Source organism: Terrapene carolina, unplaced genomic scaffold (assembly GCF_002925995.2).
Source record: "Terrapene carolina triunguis isolate 2854851 unplaced genomic scaffold, T_m_triunguis-2.0 Scaffold374, whole genome shotgun sequence".
In the NCBI taxonomy this organism is placed as follows: domain Eukaryota; kingdom Metazoa; phylum Chordata; order Testudines; family Emydidae; genus Terrapene; species Terrapene triunguis.
This window is the reverse complement of record NW_020664725.1, coordinates 2529169-2545229: the sequence shown is the minus strand read 5'-3', so window position 1 is coordinate 2545229 and position 16061 is coordinate 2529169. Positions and strand designations below refer to the sequence as shown.

The 16061-nt window shown below is 43.5% G+C and overlaps 1 protein-coding gene across 3 annotated transcripts in view; it reads left to right on the top strand.

Annotated features, from left to right (window-relative positions):
- CDON (cell adhesion associated, oncogene regulated) overlaps positions 1–16061 on the top strand; it is a 92877-nt gene extending 76816 nt beyond the window's left edge. For 2 of the 3 annotated variants that reach the window (XM_029912917.1, XM_029912916.1), the window contains 2 exons: positions 879–958; positions 12035–13307. In XM_029912917.1, coding sequence (XP_029768777.1) covers positions 879–958; positions 12035–12425 — 471 coding nt within the window. In that variant the 3' untranslated portion in view covers positions 12426–13307. Of the gene's footprint in view, positions 1–878; positions 959–12034; positions 13308–14631 lie in introns of those variants that run through there. The other variant, XM_026657865.2, reaches the window with a different exon arrangement.

Sequence of the window (16061 nt, the reverse complement as noted above, 5' to 3'; positions counted from 1 at the left end):
AGGTCCCACACGTATGAGTGCACAGGTCTGCAAAATGTAGGACCAGACCTGGTGCAGAGGCGTACGAAAATAAGAAATACCGGAGAAGAAGCAGTTATCCAACCTAACTCAAACTCAGAGGTTGAATTCGTTTTCCCAAACTCGCTCCCCTTAAGAAAATGCAGAATTGTAACACAACGGTACAGTACCATTTTCAAATGACTCACATCAGTGTCCGCCTAGTATTTAACAATGAGGTATGTGTTAATCTGGCCATTTTACTTACTTGCAATGGGCCTGTTCAGCCAAAACCAACAACACAAAATCCCTCGCACCCCAGAGTCATTGCTGGCGAAGGAATTACCCCATCTGTAAAAATATAAAATGTTTCAAAAGTCTGTTTAGTGAAGTAAACTGATCTAATCGGAGTAATTACAGGAAAGTGGGATGGGTTTATGTTGTGACATCAGCCCTGAATATTTAACACCCTGTCACTCCAAACGGGGCACAGTTCTGTAATGAATAGGAATTTGCTTTCATGTCTGTCATCAGCGTTAAAAATAAACATATTTATAGTGTGTTTATTAAATTAAACCTGGACATATTAGACTGAAAATAAGCCAGGGAAATTACTACATGCTTGTCTAAGCTAGAGTTATTTACTTTTCTCTGACACAAATGCTGGCAGAAAACTCAACTAGACTTTGTATAATAGAAGCTCAGTATTCCCATGCCACATAACAAAACACAGATCTGAAGATTGATAAGGTGATTAAGATTCATAATTAAATGAGAGGTCCTGGGGGTTAACGTACATTGTGCCCATTTATCATAGACTACATCTTGTATGCCTGTGTTTCAATTGATTTTGGGTTGTTTTTTTTCCCTTCTTCCTCCAGGGTGGTGGAATGTACACAGCAGTGCCTCAGACCGACCCCTCGGAGTGCATCAATTGCCGGAACTGTCGGAACAATAACAGGTAAGTTAGTTACACCTCTAATTCTTGGCATCATCTTCAATGAGCTTTACAAACCACAATCTCTGTAGCACTGTTATGAGTGTAAATGCAGATGGTCCCGTTTTATATATGGGAAGCAGAAGCTAAGAGGTGGTGACTATAGCTGGCGAAAATTTTCCAACACAACTTAGATTCATCAGTAAATGTCACTTTGGTGAGTGAAATGTTTCACCGTACCTGCTACATATTTAGCTAAACTTCCACTGAAACAGCAGTGTGCCCTGACGCTCTGCCTCCTCCTCGCCTTCCCTTAGCTCCAGGGTGTGGAAAAGCAGATCAGCAAGCACACTGCCTCTACCTATTTCTTGTGCACAGAGAGACAAAGTCCCAGGGCACTTTTAGCTCTGGGGGACCAGCAGTGCCTTTCTGGCTCCCGGAGCTTCAGGGTTGGTGAGGAGGCAGAGCTGCTGGGCTCAGCCTGCTGGAAGGTTATTGTCAATTTCATGAGTGAAATTGACAAATGGCTGGAGACAGGTCTCTGTGACTGGCAGGCTCCTGCAGTGGAACAACTTATTGAAATTCATGTTCTTGTCAGTTTCACAGCTACCAGGGTGTCAGTTTCACATTTTGTTTCAGGAGCACCGAATTTCGGTGTTTCTGAAATGAACATTTTGGGCGTCTCTGGTTTGCCAGAAAATTTTAGTAAATTTGTTCTGAATTTGGATGAAAACAATCGAAAACCCCAAACTTTCCAATTTCAGCCAACTCCGGTTGTGATTTAGCCAAGGACACAGAGGAAGTCCGTGTGAATATGTGTTTGACAGATGAGTCTCAAAGGTGATCAGCTGATGAACAAAGTATAAGAACCTAGATAGGATTGAATAAAGCCAGTATTAGACCCCTGGAGTTGCTGTTGCTCAAATCATTAACTAACCCTTGCTGGGTTTTATTGGGTCTGGGGTTAATGGGGAGGGTTGACCTTTGGTCTCAGGTGCACGTCTCTTTCCTTCAGTTTCATGCGATAGACAATTCTAAATTCAGCATAAAAAGGTTAGTTTGTCAGCTACCATTCACATTCTTACTGTCTGTTCTGTATTATGAATTTTCTGCCATCTTCTGAAATCCCCTGAGACCATTTATAAAACCAGAGCAAGTGCGTTGGGGGTCACAGCATTCAGTCTTGCAGATTTGAGGCTCTTGAGGCATTTGGTAGAGGTTTGGCCAGCCTCACACTCTGGGCACGTCATAGCAGGAGAAAGGAGATTCCTTTATAGAATTTGAGGTCCAGTAGTGCCTCCCATATTAAGGTTAGGTTGCGTTTTTCACTTAAAGCAGGGATTTTAGCCTTTTTTCTGTGAAGAATGTCTCTTCTCCAAACTAACCTCACATCGGTGAGTAAAGATTATTTGTTTTCAGGATTTTCAACTAAATCTCAATTTAGTTCGCTAAAATTAATTTAAAAATGGGACCTTAGAATTCAGTATCTCACTTTTTTTGGACCTGTTCTGCTAGGAAATGGCTGACTTGTTGTCGTTCAAACTCCCCATATTCTTAAAACTCATTGCCATCTACCTTCAAACATAGATTTGAAGAATTCAGGTGGTAATTAAGCAAAGTTGATTTGTTTTTCCTAGAATTCCCAGTATAGTCACTATTTTCCTTACTCAAAATGACACCGTTTCCCATTACTTACAATGGGATTGAAGTTGTTCATGCCCTCAGTAAAGAAAGCTACTCATTTACTCTCAGTGGGGAGGGATTCCCCTAGTAAAGATGGCCACTGTTGGCCATTGTTAACTGGACTGAAGCCATAAATCCTCTTCAGGGAGGATGCTACCATCTCACTAAGGCTATATCTGCACTGCAGTTTTGAGGTGTAATTCCCAGCTAGGGTAGACACACACACATTAGCTCTGCCCAAGCTGCAGTGCTAAAAACATAAGCGTGGCTGTGGTGGCCCAGGTGGCAGCTCAGATTAGCCACCTGAATACAGCCCCATTCAAGATCCTAGGTACGTATTCAGGTGGCTAGTCCACATCGCTGCCACCCTGCTATTTTTAGCTTGCTGGCTCAAGAGATCTAGTATGTGTAAGTCTGCCTGAGCTGAGAGTTGCACCTCCCAACCGCACTGCAGACGTACCCTAAAACTATCAAACATCTCACCTTTCAAACCTGCCTGGGTGTGACACAAGCCATTGATGTGTGACACGTGGCCATAGGGAGGAACATATTTTTGGGCATTACACTTCAATTGACTTTTTTTTCTTGCTTTTGAGCACGTTGTCTCACACTGTGAGAATTCTTTTCACATTTTTTTAAAAAGAAAACTGGAAAATTTGGAATTCTGTTATGTGTAACCAAAGGTTCACCTCACATGTTATCAGCAACATTTGGACCCTAGGCCTTCAGATCTCCAGCTGATACATGACTATGTGAGATACATGAGTAACTGTTATCCTCTGTATGGACCTTCTGCTAGAGAGGAAAGTGACTTACATTTGGCCAGCGGGTGACACAACTATTTGCTAGACAGCAGTAAAATGTTGGGAATTGGGATTGCCTCATTTCTAATGATTAGACGTTAGGAATTATATTCCTGGCTCTGGGATGGAAGAATGGTCTCGTAGTTACAGATAGCATCATCAAGTACATCAGATTGGGCAGGTTGTTTCTGAGCAGCAGGGTGGCTGAGATGGGGTCTGCCATATCAGAGATCTCAGTTCTGTTCCTAGCTCTGCTACAAGTGATTTTGTGCAACTTCTGTTCCTTTATTTGTAAAATGGGGTGGCTAATACTAGCCTCCTCAGTATTAAGGGCTGTGAAGTGCACAGGTGTATAAGCAACAGGGAGTGGAAGAGATGAGATTTAAACTCGTCTTTTCTTGATTCCCAGCTCAGCGCACTTACTGCTAAGCTAAGATGTATTTTGATGGGATTCTGTCTTCCCTCTCCAAGACTGGTTCAGCTGCAATGCAATTGAGAGCTGTGCTTGCCATGTGAAAAGTGAGGCTACTCCCTAGTAAAAGTGGTCACCTCTTGGTTCTTGTTCCAATGGGATTGAAGCCCGTCACAGGTCAGGGCAACTGCACTTGTATTCCCTCTCCATGGTCCCTGAAGGGCACCCCCTCTAGTCTCCCAGCTCCTCAACAGTCACCTCTCTTGGGTAGAGACCTATGTGTCTCTCCCTCCTGACTGAAGTTTTTTTCAGTCTGCACAGATCTCTGCCTACACTGTGATATCCACAGCAAGCCAGACTGCCTAAACAGGCCAGAGTCTGTGCTTTAAATGCAAAAGCTTACAAACAGCATGATTGCCATAACACTTCCTGGGTTCACATCCTTTTCCCCCCTGAGAGGTGTTACATAAAGTCCTAGCCCACAATATTGTGTAGACTCATAGACTTTAAGGCCAGAAGGGACCATCATGATCATTTAGTCTGACCTCCTGTGCATCGCAGGCCACGGAACCTCACCCACCCACTCCTGTAATAGACCCATCACTTCTTGCTGAGATACTGACATCCTCAAATCTTGATTTAAAGACTTACACGTGACAAAGAATCCACCATTTACTCTAGTTCAAACCAGCAAGTGACCTGTGCTCCACGCTGCAAAGGAGGCCAAAACCTTCAGGGTCTTTGACAGTGTTACCTGGGGGAAAATTCCTTCCAACCCCAAATATGGTGATCAGTTAGACCCAGAGCATGTAGGCGAGACACCCCGCACCCCCCCCCCCCCCCCACACACACACCCCCGCCAGACACCTGGGAAAGAATTCTCTGTAATTACCTCATGTAGTGTCCCATCTCTGGCTATTGGGGATAATTGCTAATAGCAGTTATGTATTGTTTGCATTTCATACTATGGACTCCACAGATACTTAAACTTAATTCAGTAAGATTTTTTTCAAGGATATTGCAGGAAATTGCCATATCTGTCACAAAGCCCCGGGCCGTCCTCAGGAAAGAGAACGGCCCCTTAGACTGTGTGGTTAGAAATTGATTAGAGAGTTTTTGCCATCAACCTTGTCTCAATCAGGGAGTAGAGGCGGAGGTTTCTTGGGGTGAGAAGTTCCAGAGATTGGCGCTTATGGCTCTTTAGCATCTGTTGAAGCTCTTCAGTTTGACAAAGGGTTCTCCAAGCTGAGAAGCCGTGACTGGCCTGGCTGAGCAGTTGACACTTCATGGGATCTGCCCTGCCCCATCAATACAGGCATTTTTCTTCTCGACTTTTAGGCAGGGCTGATAGCTCCTGCTGCCTCTCCTTCTCCAAACATCCCTGCTCCCTCGATCCCCACATGCCATAGGGGATGTTGGGTGCATCCCTGCTGCCTTCCTTGCACCCCCGAAATGCTCCAGCACTAGCCATACTAAAAACTCAGGAAATTTCCTATATAAAAACTTTGTTTAAAAGGGATTCATGTGGGTTAAGGGTGACATCAACCTTTAATGCCTAATCTACCTGTTGAATTGCTATTGGGCTGTACCTGGCCTCATTGCATGCATCACTTGAATGCTGCTGATCCTGGAATTTGACCGCAAACGTTGGCTGATATTACTGATCATCTTAGTAGGGATGTAAATATTAAACGGTTAACGGTAAGACCAATACCTAGCGGTTAATATATTGCAGTTAACATTTAAAACAGATTGCCCCCACCCCCACATCCAAGCACACCATGTGCATTAACAAATCCACCTCTTCCCTATCCGCATCCTGCTCTGCACTCAGCGGCAGCGCCAAGGGCCGGACAAGCTGAGCTCTCCTTGCACGGCGCTGGCTCGGGAGCCTAGAACAGCGGAGATGGGGGACGGTCAGCACGCGCTGTGCTCTAAGGCTATCAAGGCTGGCTTCCAGGGCTGGGTGCCTCGCTCCCCGCCAGGAGCCAGCACAGGGACCCAGGCGAGGCACATCCCGTCCCCCCACAGACATGGGCCTCCTGCCTGGGGAGCAGCTGAGGGGGCAGGTGGCGCTGGGCACTAAGTCTGGCCGCTGCTTATGCCACAACTTGGAAGCTCTCAACACCTCCTGGCCTGTGGGGTGGCGAGGGAGCTGGGCAGCAAGGGGCACGTGACCGGAACTAGTCAAAGTCCCACAACACACCAAGGAAGACCGGATCAGGTGATGGGGGAAGACTGATGTCACCATGACATCTCTCGGTCACATGACAGGTTCTCCCTGCTGCTATAACCCTCCCGGATCACGTGATGGTCTCTCCCTCCCTTCCCACCCCCCATCTCCCGTCGCCATGACAGTGCGCAGGAGGGGGTGCTGATGGGATACCAACTAGGGATGTGAAATATTAAACGATTAACTGATATTTTTAAACGATATTTGCATCCCTGTATCTTATGAGTTTAAATTCTGCATTTAAATTCAAACCAAATATAAACGAATGTTTTTTCATTATTTAGCACAGTGGTTTTTCATTTGCAGACCCCTAAAAAATTTCAAATGGAGGTGTGGGCCCCTTTGGAAATCTTAGACCATCTGTGGACCCCCACATGTCGAAAGCCATTAATTTAGCATATTTAACGGCAAGCAGCTAATATGGAATGGTTCTTAGCCACACTAAAAGTGAGATTTGAAATTTGTGTCTTGGATCAGATTTGACCTCTGTTCTGCACTGTTCACCTGTAGATAAGCATAATTCTTCATGCTATAGTAAGGATTATAGTCAATTTGCTTTTCTCCTGCACTAAAGAACCTGGTGCACGCTTCTTTATTGAGTACTCCTATCTGGTGGGTTTCTGTGTACTTAACCAAATGGCTGTTCAGTTTCTGCTTGCTTTTTTGACCAGTGCCAAAGTGTGCTGCTTGTGGTACATCTGTATTAGCTAAACAAGTACCAGTATTTTCCGCAATTGCCATCTCCAAGCAGGCTTTCGTGATACAGTGGTGAAAACACCTGCATTTCTGTCTACACTAATACTTACACTGCTGCTACCACTGATGCAGTCGCACCATTGCTGATAGTTGCTGAACTGTGAATACTCATTTTTCTAGTGTTGACAAGGCCAATGAGACTGCAATTTGTCAGTTTTGCCAGTGAAAGGCTCTCAGGTACGTTTTAAATGGGCACCCAAATTTTTTTTAATGTTCTATATTTATATTCTATACAGCAAGCGCATGTAGGCAAGATATTTTGTCTGCAGGTTCAACCCAGGTAGGGCTGCTTCTCTCTAACCCTTCTTTGTGTCCCAGACCAGGGCAATATTTGTATTTTGTGGTCAGATTCAATAGCAGCACATAAACTTTAAGTGGACCAGCAAAGCAGTATTCAGCCAATTTGTAATGTAAGTTACTCAGAAGTAGGGTCTATAAATCAGGTCATGGGTTGATTTTGGCTTTTTAGCATTGAGATTTGAAATGCATTTTCCACTGGACAGATTTTATACTATCATTCATACATGCTCTGCATTGGAGATGTAATAACTAGTTTCAATCAGAGTTTTAGTATGCACCATTGGATTTAAATTTAATGAGCCAAATTAATTTACTGAAACTCCACTCCAGCCAGTGCAGTTTTACCAGGAATGATACTGAACTCGTGTCTTTCAAAAGAAGATCCCCAAAACCAGCAAAAACAAACATTGAAAATGGGTTTCACTAAAGGAATTGTCTATTTTTAAAAAAAAGGGATTCTAGTCAAAACCTCTCTGGAAAGAAATGTCAACTCATGAATGGATTTGTTTGAAGACCAGATGGCTTGCATATGGGTTCTGCAGTGGCTTTTGTGGTATTTCAGTTCTTGGAATAATAAGTACTTGGAGACTGTTTTAATGTGAGGTGATGGACAGAAAATGGAAGCTGCTTGTGGACTGGCACTTTGTGTTGCTATTGTCATAGGAATGTTTGGGAGGGGAGTTTACCCCATGGGGCTGCTTCACCCCACTTCCAGGGATACCTACAAGGACAGACAAATTCTTACTCCAAAGTCCATATTTTGACCTTGTCCGTTTCATCTCCCCATGACCGCTCCATTCCTTGGTTTCTGGGCCCTGGAAGATGAATTATCTTGATTCTGTTTATTTCCAGCAATGCTGGTCTTCGCTTTGGTTTCATGTGAGAGACCCAAGTAAGCACTGGAATAAATTGCCCAGGGAGGTTGTGGAATCTCCATCATTTTGAAGAGCAGGTTGGACAAACACCTGTCAGGGATGGTCTAGATAATACTTAGTGCCGGGGACTGGACTAGATGACCTTTTGGGGTCCCTTCCAGTCCTACGAGTCTACGATTCTAAGGTTTTGTGCATAAGGTGACCATGTTTAAAACCAGAATTACAGTCCCCTGGAACCTCAGGCTCAATCTCTAAATTATTTTAGATCGAATCCCCTTAAATATGATCTTTGTACTAATCAGAATGACCTGATGGGAAATACTTTGGGGGAATCTAAATAGGAGCAACTTTTTATTATTAAATTTAGCAGTTACCTTGCATAGAAACTCTTCACATAGAAACTATGAATTTGAATATATTTACTTTCCTTTAAATAGAGGGTGAATTCTGTTAATACTTTTGTGCTAAAGGATTAGTTACCTGTCAGCAGGGGGCTTCTGAATGCAGATATGCTGTCACTGTCAATGTCTTCCAAAATAGCTTATGTAATAGTCTTCCATCTTCCCTTGCAGTCTAACGATCAAATGCCGGAGTGACCGACCCATTTAACTCTTCTGAATTGCATACTCTCGACAAACTAGAACAGCATGGGTTCTGTTAACTAGATGCAGATGTCTCAAAATAGGCATTGAACTTCCTAATGCACACAATCAGCTCTGAATACTGAAAGTTCAGCAGTTTATGGAATGCCAAATAACACACAAACCTGTAGCCAGTTCTCACAGGCAAGCTGTCCAGGCTGACACAAGCATTTAAGAAAAAAGGGTGAGAACATCTTGCATTTCCCAGTGCCAAAAGAAACTTGGTAATAAGACAGTTCTGACTTCAAAGAACATACTGGCTTCTCCCAATGGCACTATCCTATACAATGCAATACAAGATAGTGACTCTGCATAGCCAGAAAAGCCCGTCCTTCTAGAGGCACATGAAGAAGACTTCACTACTTAGAATGCGGCCTGAATAAACCTTGAGTAATTTTCCTACTTTGCAGGTGGTAAAATGGGCCTCTTCTGTTTACTGCATGTTATTTTGAGCACAGTGATGTATGCAGTAAGTTCTCACACAAACAGTTCAGATTTGTGTGTGGCAGAATACACTAAGCCCTTAGTTTATTTATATTTTTTATTTAAAACAAGTGGAAATAAATGATTTGGGCCTGAGCCACTCAAACTAAGCTTTTTTCTTTTCTTTTTTCACTACCAAGCAAGTAACACAGCAACTGAATGAGCACGGTTTCATGCAGCACAGCCTAGTGGTTCTCCAAGTTGTATTTCATATGCTCATTTGTAAAACGTTACCGTCACAGCAATTCCTTATTGAACTCAGATGTGATGTGGTAGTCCCAGCATTGCAAAACTCACTCTTCCAATTGCATATGTGCTCGGTCTTTCAAGTGTGTGAGTGGTTTATTTTGGTGGCATAAATATGCTCTCGTGTTTAGAAATAAGTCCTCATTTAACTTGTTTCTGGGTTGATTTCTTTCCATCAGCAAAAGGATATTTTATCGTGTTAGATACATTGTGCTATAAAGCTGTTACACATGTTTCAGATCCTGATGGAATTGTGTTTAGTAACTGGTGCCAGCTCAGAACGGCGCTGTGTGATGCTATACAAGTATCAGGGGGTAGCCGTGTTAATCTGTATCCACAAAAACAACAAGGAGTCCGGTGGCACCTTAAAGACTAACCGATTTATTTGGGCATAAGCTTTCGTGGGTAAAAAAAAAATCTCACTTCTTCAGATGCATGGAGTGAAAGTTACAGATGCAGAAATTATATCTGTAACTTTCACTCCATGCATCTGAAGAAGTGAGGGTTTTTTTTTACCCACGAAAGCTTATGCCCAAATAAATCGGTTAGTCTTTAAGGTGCCACTGACTCCTTGTTGTTTTGGTGCTATACAAGTATCTAAAATGAGATGGGATAGTTCTGTGCCTGGTGCATATAGCAGGAAGGGTTGTATGTTTAGATTTGGCAGTAGAAATTGTTCTGAGCTGTATCCATTTGGCATATCACTGGATAATCTATGTGTAATATTTGAGAACCCTGTCTGACTCTCATGAGCACTTCCAAACGTTGCTATGGCCAAGGTAATTGTGTGTAAACAGATACACTCTTCTTTGTAATCAGCCTGCTCCTGCTGCTATCACTCTTGTTTCCACGTTGATGAGCTGTGGTGTTGCAATCCAGGGTTTGTGTCCTTAATAACTGAATCCTGTAGAATAAGTAAGTTTCTGTTGACTGCCAGGGTGTGTGATTAAAGTGAATGACGGGTAGTGAGGTTTTGGTGGAATAACTGTTGTAATTTTTCTGCGATGTGATAAAGATTTGCTGTATATTTTCTCCTTTATCACTCTCCATGCTAGATTTCGGAAGAAAGGATGCGCTCTTCTTACAGCTCATACAGTTTGTTTCAGAGAATTCCAAGTCATGTGACTGTTCTAAATATGAAAGTTTGAGTTGTGTTACAATTACTGGTACATATGCAGTCATACTGGAGTGGTCTGTCCTGGGCTTTCACATTTAACGTGGCTGTTACAAATGAAGCTGCTAGCACTGCTGTGCCCAGGACTTGAGGAACTCTACAACATTCTTGGCATTTTCACTACTTAGGATGAGATAATGCCAGGCATATATCTACAGCAAAAGCCCTTTATGAACGTCTTTCTGTTTAAAAGTTAAATAGCTCAGCTGTAAAGACTGACTTCCCAGCTTGCCTTCAGTTTCAGAGTCCAGAATGAGTGTCTTTGATATTATTTTTTGTATAAATTGAAAAGTTACTATACGTTTTTTACACTTAAAATGCTGCAGTCGGTTGTATTTAGTTCCTCTGTTTACATAAAAATAGGCATTGCTAAGCTAGTTAAACATAAGCTGCTCTATTTGCTTGTTGGATTCGTAACTTAAGCCCTGTGTCATGGCATTTAAAATCTGTATTAGAGCTGGCCAAATGAAGGAATGTCACTTAATTGACAATAGATGGGGAAAAATGCTAAACAAATGATTCTCTGAATGTTTTTCAGCCATCTGGTGAGCAGGGCAAACAAATATTTAATTGTGAATATATTTTTCCCAAAAAAGTCTGAATTTATCTGACAGAATAAGTGTAATTTATTCCACCAGCTCTACTATATTTACTGTATTAAATAATTGAGATTTACTTGATGAAGTATTCAAAAACTTCTTAAATCACTTTTAGTTGCTGGAACAGGAGCGGGCGAACTTTTTGGCCTGAGGGCCACATCAGGTTTCTGAAATTGTATGGAGGGCCAGTTAGGGGAGGCGTTGCCCCTGCCCCCATCCAACCCCCCGCTTCTTGCCCCCTGACTGCCCCCCCCAGGACTCCTGCCCCATCCAACCCCCCTGTCCCCTGATGGGGCCCCCCCCGGGACCCCTGCCCCAGCCACCCCTCCCTGTCCCCAGACCCTCCCCACCCCTGACTGCCCTCCGCCACCCCATCCAACCCCTCCTTCCTGACTGCCCCCCCCGGGACCCCTGCCCTATCCAACCACCCCTTCTCCCTGACCACCCCCAGAACCCCTGCCCCTGACTGCCCCCGACCCCTGCCCCCATTCAACCCCCCTGTTCCCCGCCCCGATCCCCATCCACACCCCCACTCCCTGATCACCACCCCGAACTCCCCTGCCCTCTATCTAACCCCCCCTTCTCCCTGCCCCCTTACTGCACTGCCTGGAGCACCGGGTCAGGCCAGCTCTGCAGCTGCGCTGCCGGGCAAGAGCTCGCAGCCCTGCCGCCCAGAGCATTGGGCGGCACAGTGAGCTGAAGCTGCTGGGGAGGGGGAACAGCAGGGGAGGGGCTGGAGGTGAGCCTCCCGGGCCAGGAGCTCAGGGGTCAGGCAGGAGGGTCCCACGGGCCGGATGTGGCCTGCGGGCTGTAGTTTGCCCACCTCTGTGCTAGAACAAAGAATCTGGAGAGATCAGGACTCTGAGTGATTCTTTATTTTGGTTTAAATTCACAGGTGTTTCACCAAAACCAATGGCACTTTTAGCAGCAACACACTACCTGTGGTGCCCATAGTAGCACCTTATCAGCAGGACAGTTTAGAGATGAAACCGATGAATCATGTGATGGTTGCCATGTGTTTAGCCTCCACGGTCCCAGAATGCAGCGTCGAGATGGAGGAAGACAGCAAGGAGAAAGTGGAGCAGCCATCTACTCAGCATTCTTGCTGTCAGGAAAATATGAATCAGATTAACATAGATTACAAAGAAGGTATGCCAAATTGGGGGAGAATAAATCTTGGCTTCCAAGCTGCATACTTATTGTACAACAGCTGTAGGGTGCTTAGTCTGACTACACAGAAACTAGCAATTAGTCTCAGGAAAAGGCCAGAGTCTGCAAGGTGTTGATCAGCTTGCAGCTCCCCCTGAAGACAATGGAAGTGAAGATATTAAAATGCCTTCCAGGTGCATGCCCTAAATGATGTGTTCTAAATGGAATCCCTCCAGTACACTTACTCCAGATGATGTGATGACTGATTTATTTTGAATGCTATTTTTTTAATAATCTTTGCCAGTACCACCTTGGGCGTTGCTCTTATCAGATCTCATATTCTAGGAAGAATCAGGCTGGGTAATTATGTATATGAGACCTCTAGGGAAAGCCCAGGTACCTGCAGGAAGTGGCATTAATTCAGAGTTAGTTAGGGGAAGTACCAAATGGGGAAACTGGAATTCAGGAATAAACTGTCTTTGTTCTTTGGGGCGGCAAGAGCTGAAAGCATCACACATTCCTTTATAGCTCCCGGCTGGCCCCAGAAAGAGAGATTTTGAGCTTTCCAGCTGAAAAGACAGGTTGGACCAACATGGTGTTTAGAGGGGGTAAAGACAAGGGATCAGGGGTCCTGGCAGTTCCTTCCCACCCCATCATTTTGCCTTTTCTTCTTCTGTGAAACAATCTCCTCTGGGCTATGGCAGCCCTTCCTTTGTTGTGCAGGTTAACAGTAAGTGTACCCCAGTCCACAAGCCCCTTTGAAGCTTTCTCCTGTAGCGTTCAGTCCCTTAGACACTGAATGCTCACAGAATTATCAGGTTAGCTATCCCCATGGGAACAGTGTATGCACCAGCTTGTATGATTAAAGTCAGGATCAGCTCATATGTAACAGCACAGCACTGAGATATATTTATAGTGAAGACAATCATAAATGTATTATCAAAGATTAAGATGTAAGACAGTGAGTAAGGATAATGGTAATAGAGTTATATATAAAACAAAAGCATAACATGCATAGGTGCGGGAACTAGAGGGGGTGGGGGGTGCTGCAGCACCCCCAGGCTCTGGGAGCAGGGGTGGGGGGGTGGACAGAGGTATGGGGGCTGGCTTTCAGCACCCCATTATTCAAAGTGTTCCCGTGCCATTGATAACACGCTTTCTAGAGATTAAATTTAACAGTCTAACCTTCTGTCTAAGGACGTTTGTCTCACCCCAGATGTCTTTCATGGTGTTTCAGCCAAGCCTGGTTGAGATCCTATTTGCATGAATGTAAACATGCTGTCCCTTTACTTCCTCAGGTGCAGGATAAAGGGGTGTCTCCTTGCCTTCTACTTACACCCCTATAGATCATTGACCTTAGAGACAGCAGAATCTCCCCCCTCCCCGCCCCCATTGCTTGTTTTTTTCCCCTCTGTTCTTTTCCTGTTGATCCTGTATGTAAATGGGTCTTCCCTTGTGTTGGCTTACAATACTTAATTTACAGTTGACAAAGAGATGCACATCTTACTCCCTGTCTGGAAGAAACATTTTTCTCTTTGGTTGGTGACAGACTTTAAAACATATATTTTCAGTACATATATGCAGCTCCTTAACTATCCATGCATGCATCAGGCAATGATTGAGGATCAGTATGACATAATCTTTTTCTTAGAAACCTCACAACCTCATTTATGGATAAATATCATAAAAATGGTGTGCTAGAAGTGATGAGTTTGTCAGGCCTGTTATGAGTTCCTGTTACACAACAGTGAACCATTTGGCATTGAGAGGTTCTTAGGGTCATAATCATAGAATCCTAGAATATCAGGGTTGGAAGGGACCTCAGGAGGTCATCTAATCCAACCCCCTGCTCAAAGCAGGACCAATCCCCAGACAGATTTTTGCCCCAGATCCCTAAATGGCCCCCTCAAGGATTGAACTCACAACCCTGGGTTTAACAGGCCAATGCTCAAACCACTGATTTTATTTAGATCAGAGAGGCAGCTTGCCATTTGAAACTAGGGCTTTGCCCATAATCTCTCAAGATAGCAAAGCCACTACCCACAATCTGATCACTAAATCTAGTGATAACTGAAAGTACATTATTAAAAGGCCTAGAGAACAGGGAAATTTATCATGAGAAATGCCCTGGGAAATGTATCATGAGAAATGCCCTAGGAAATTAGCAATTCCTGCCAGGGTTTAACACTGTACAGCGTCCAAACTAATTTTCACTTTTAGTGAAAAGCAAAGATTTTACCCAGTTCACTAATCTGCATTTGGAGACTGGTGGGGCAAGTATGCTGAAATAGTGAAGGGGCAAGGAGAGATTTCATGCTAATATAAACTGCTCTTGATTTGCAGGTGACATTTGTGCACGTTCAGAAACATCAAATCATATTTTGAGCTGGAGTCCTCTTATTCTGCAGCCTGTTTCAAAGGACTGTAATGAAAAATCAGGATGGAATTCACCTGGTGTCACTTTAAACAGCTCCGGGGACCTTCGACAGCTCCAGATGCAGGAGACCTGAAGAAGCAGCAACCATTTTCCCACTCAAAGCCAGTAACTGCACAGCAGAATCACTGACAAGGACTGATGGAGGGGTGTTAATTATAACAGAGAGAGTCACTATTTATTTTTTGTAGTAGTGTCATGAATGTATCTTGTTTAAAATGTTTGCCTTTTTATATTATTTATGCCTTGAGAAATTCCTTTGTTTTTTCCACACCCTGTGGAATTAGCCTGGTTATGTATAAAGTTTTGTAATAATATAAAGAACAACAATGGGAAATATGTAGTGTGTTTTCCATGGATATTACCAGCATGAGAAGCACTTCTGCAAAGGAGCATAGATGTTGAGTATGCAGATTTTAGAGTGGATCCAACCCGAGTGGTTCTGAAGTTCATAGAAGATTATAGCCACTCTATAGAGCTGCTGTGTCACTGGCATTTGTTGCAATATTTTTACAGCTAATTTGCCTGACTACATTTGAATGCTGTTGTTTCAGGCTGTCTTGATGGAAAGAGATTTGATGATGGAACCCCAACATAATGAACCCCAGCCGATCTGTTTATATGAATGGTACAGCTGGTCGAGTAGTAATAAATCTGATTTGGGAGCCAGAGCCCTGCATTCAGTTGGATACTACTTAACTAAAAATATGATATCTCCAAGTATTGAAAAACCCCTAGTGTTCAGAGAAAATTTCATAATTCCCCAAACTTTCACGCCTTCTAGCAGGAATGATTTATCTGAACATTCTTACTGGAAGGTCCCTATTTGTTGTTTTTAAAAGTATTTGTCATCTAATCAGGGAACAAAGTATTCCATATGACTTGTGGGACCAGCTATATAATATACATAAGGAATAATCTACATGAATAATTTGTGAACGGCCTAGAGTCTGAGCATTGTTTATTCAAGCTCGTTAGCGCATAGTGATTTCTCCGAACATAATCGTTATTCTTGTTAAAGGCTCTCATCCAAAAAAGGCTAAATTCAGAAGAGTTATTGGCAGTGAGTATATAACTGTCTTTTATTAGCCAGTTGTTTTGCATTCTTGTGCATGTTTTAAATTTCACTGCGGGTAAATCGGGCTGAATTTTCTAAGTTTACATCTTAAACCTGCTCATGCATGCGCACCTTTCCTTCGGAGCAGGTGGGATTGATATACCAAGAGTAAATGCCGGCAGGGCAAAGTGAACTCACTCTGAAATAAGCAACAGAGTCCTGTGGCATCTTATAGACTAACAGACATATTGGAGCATAAGCTTTCATGGGTGACATGCGTCT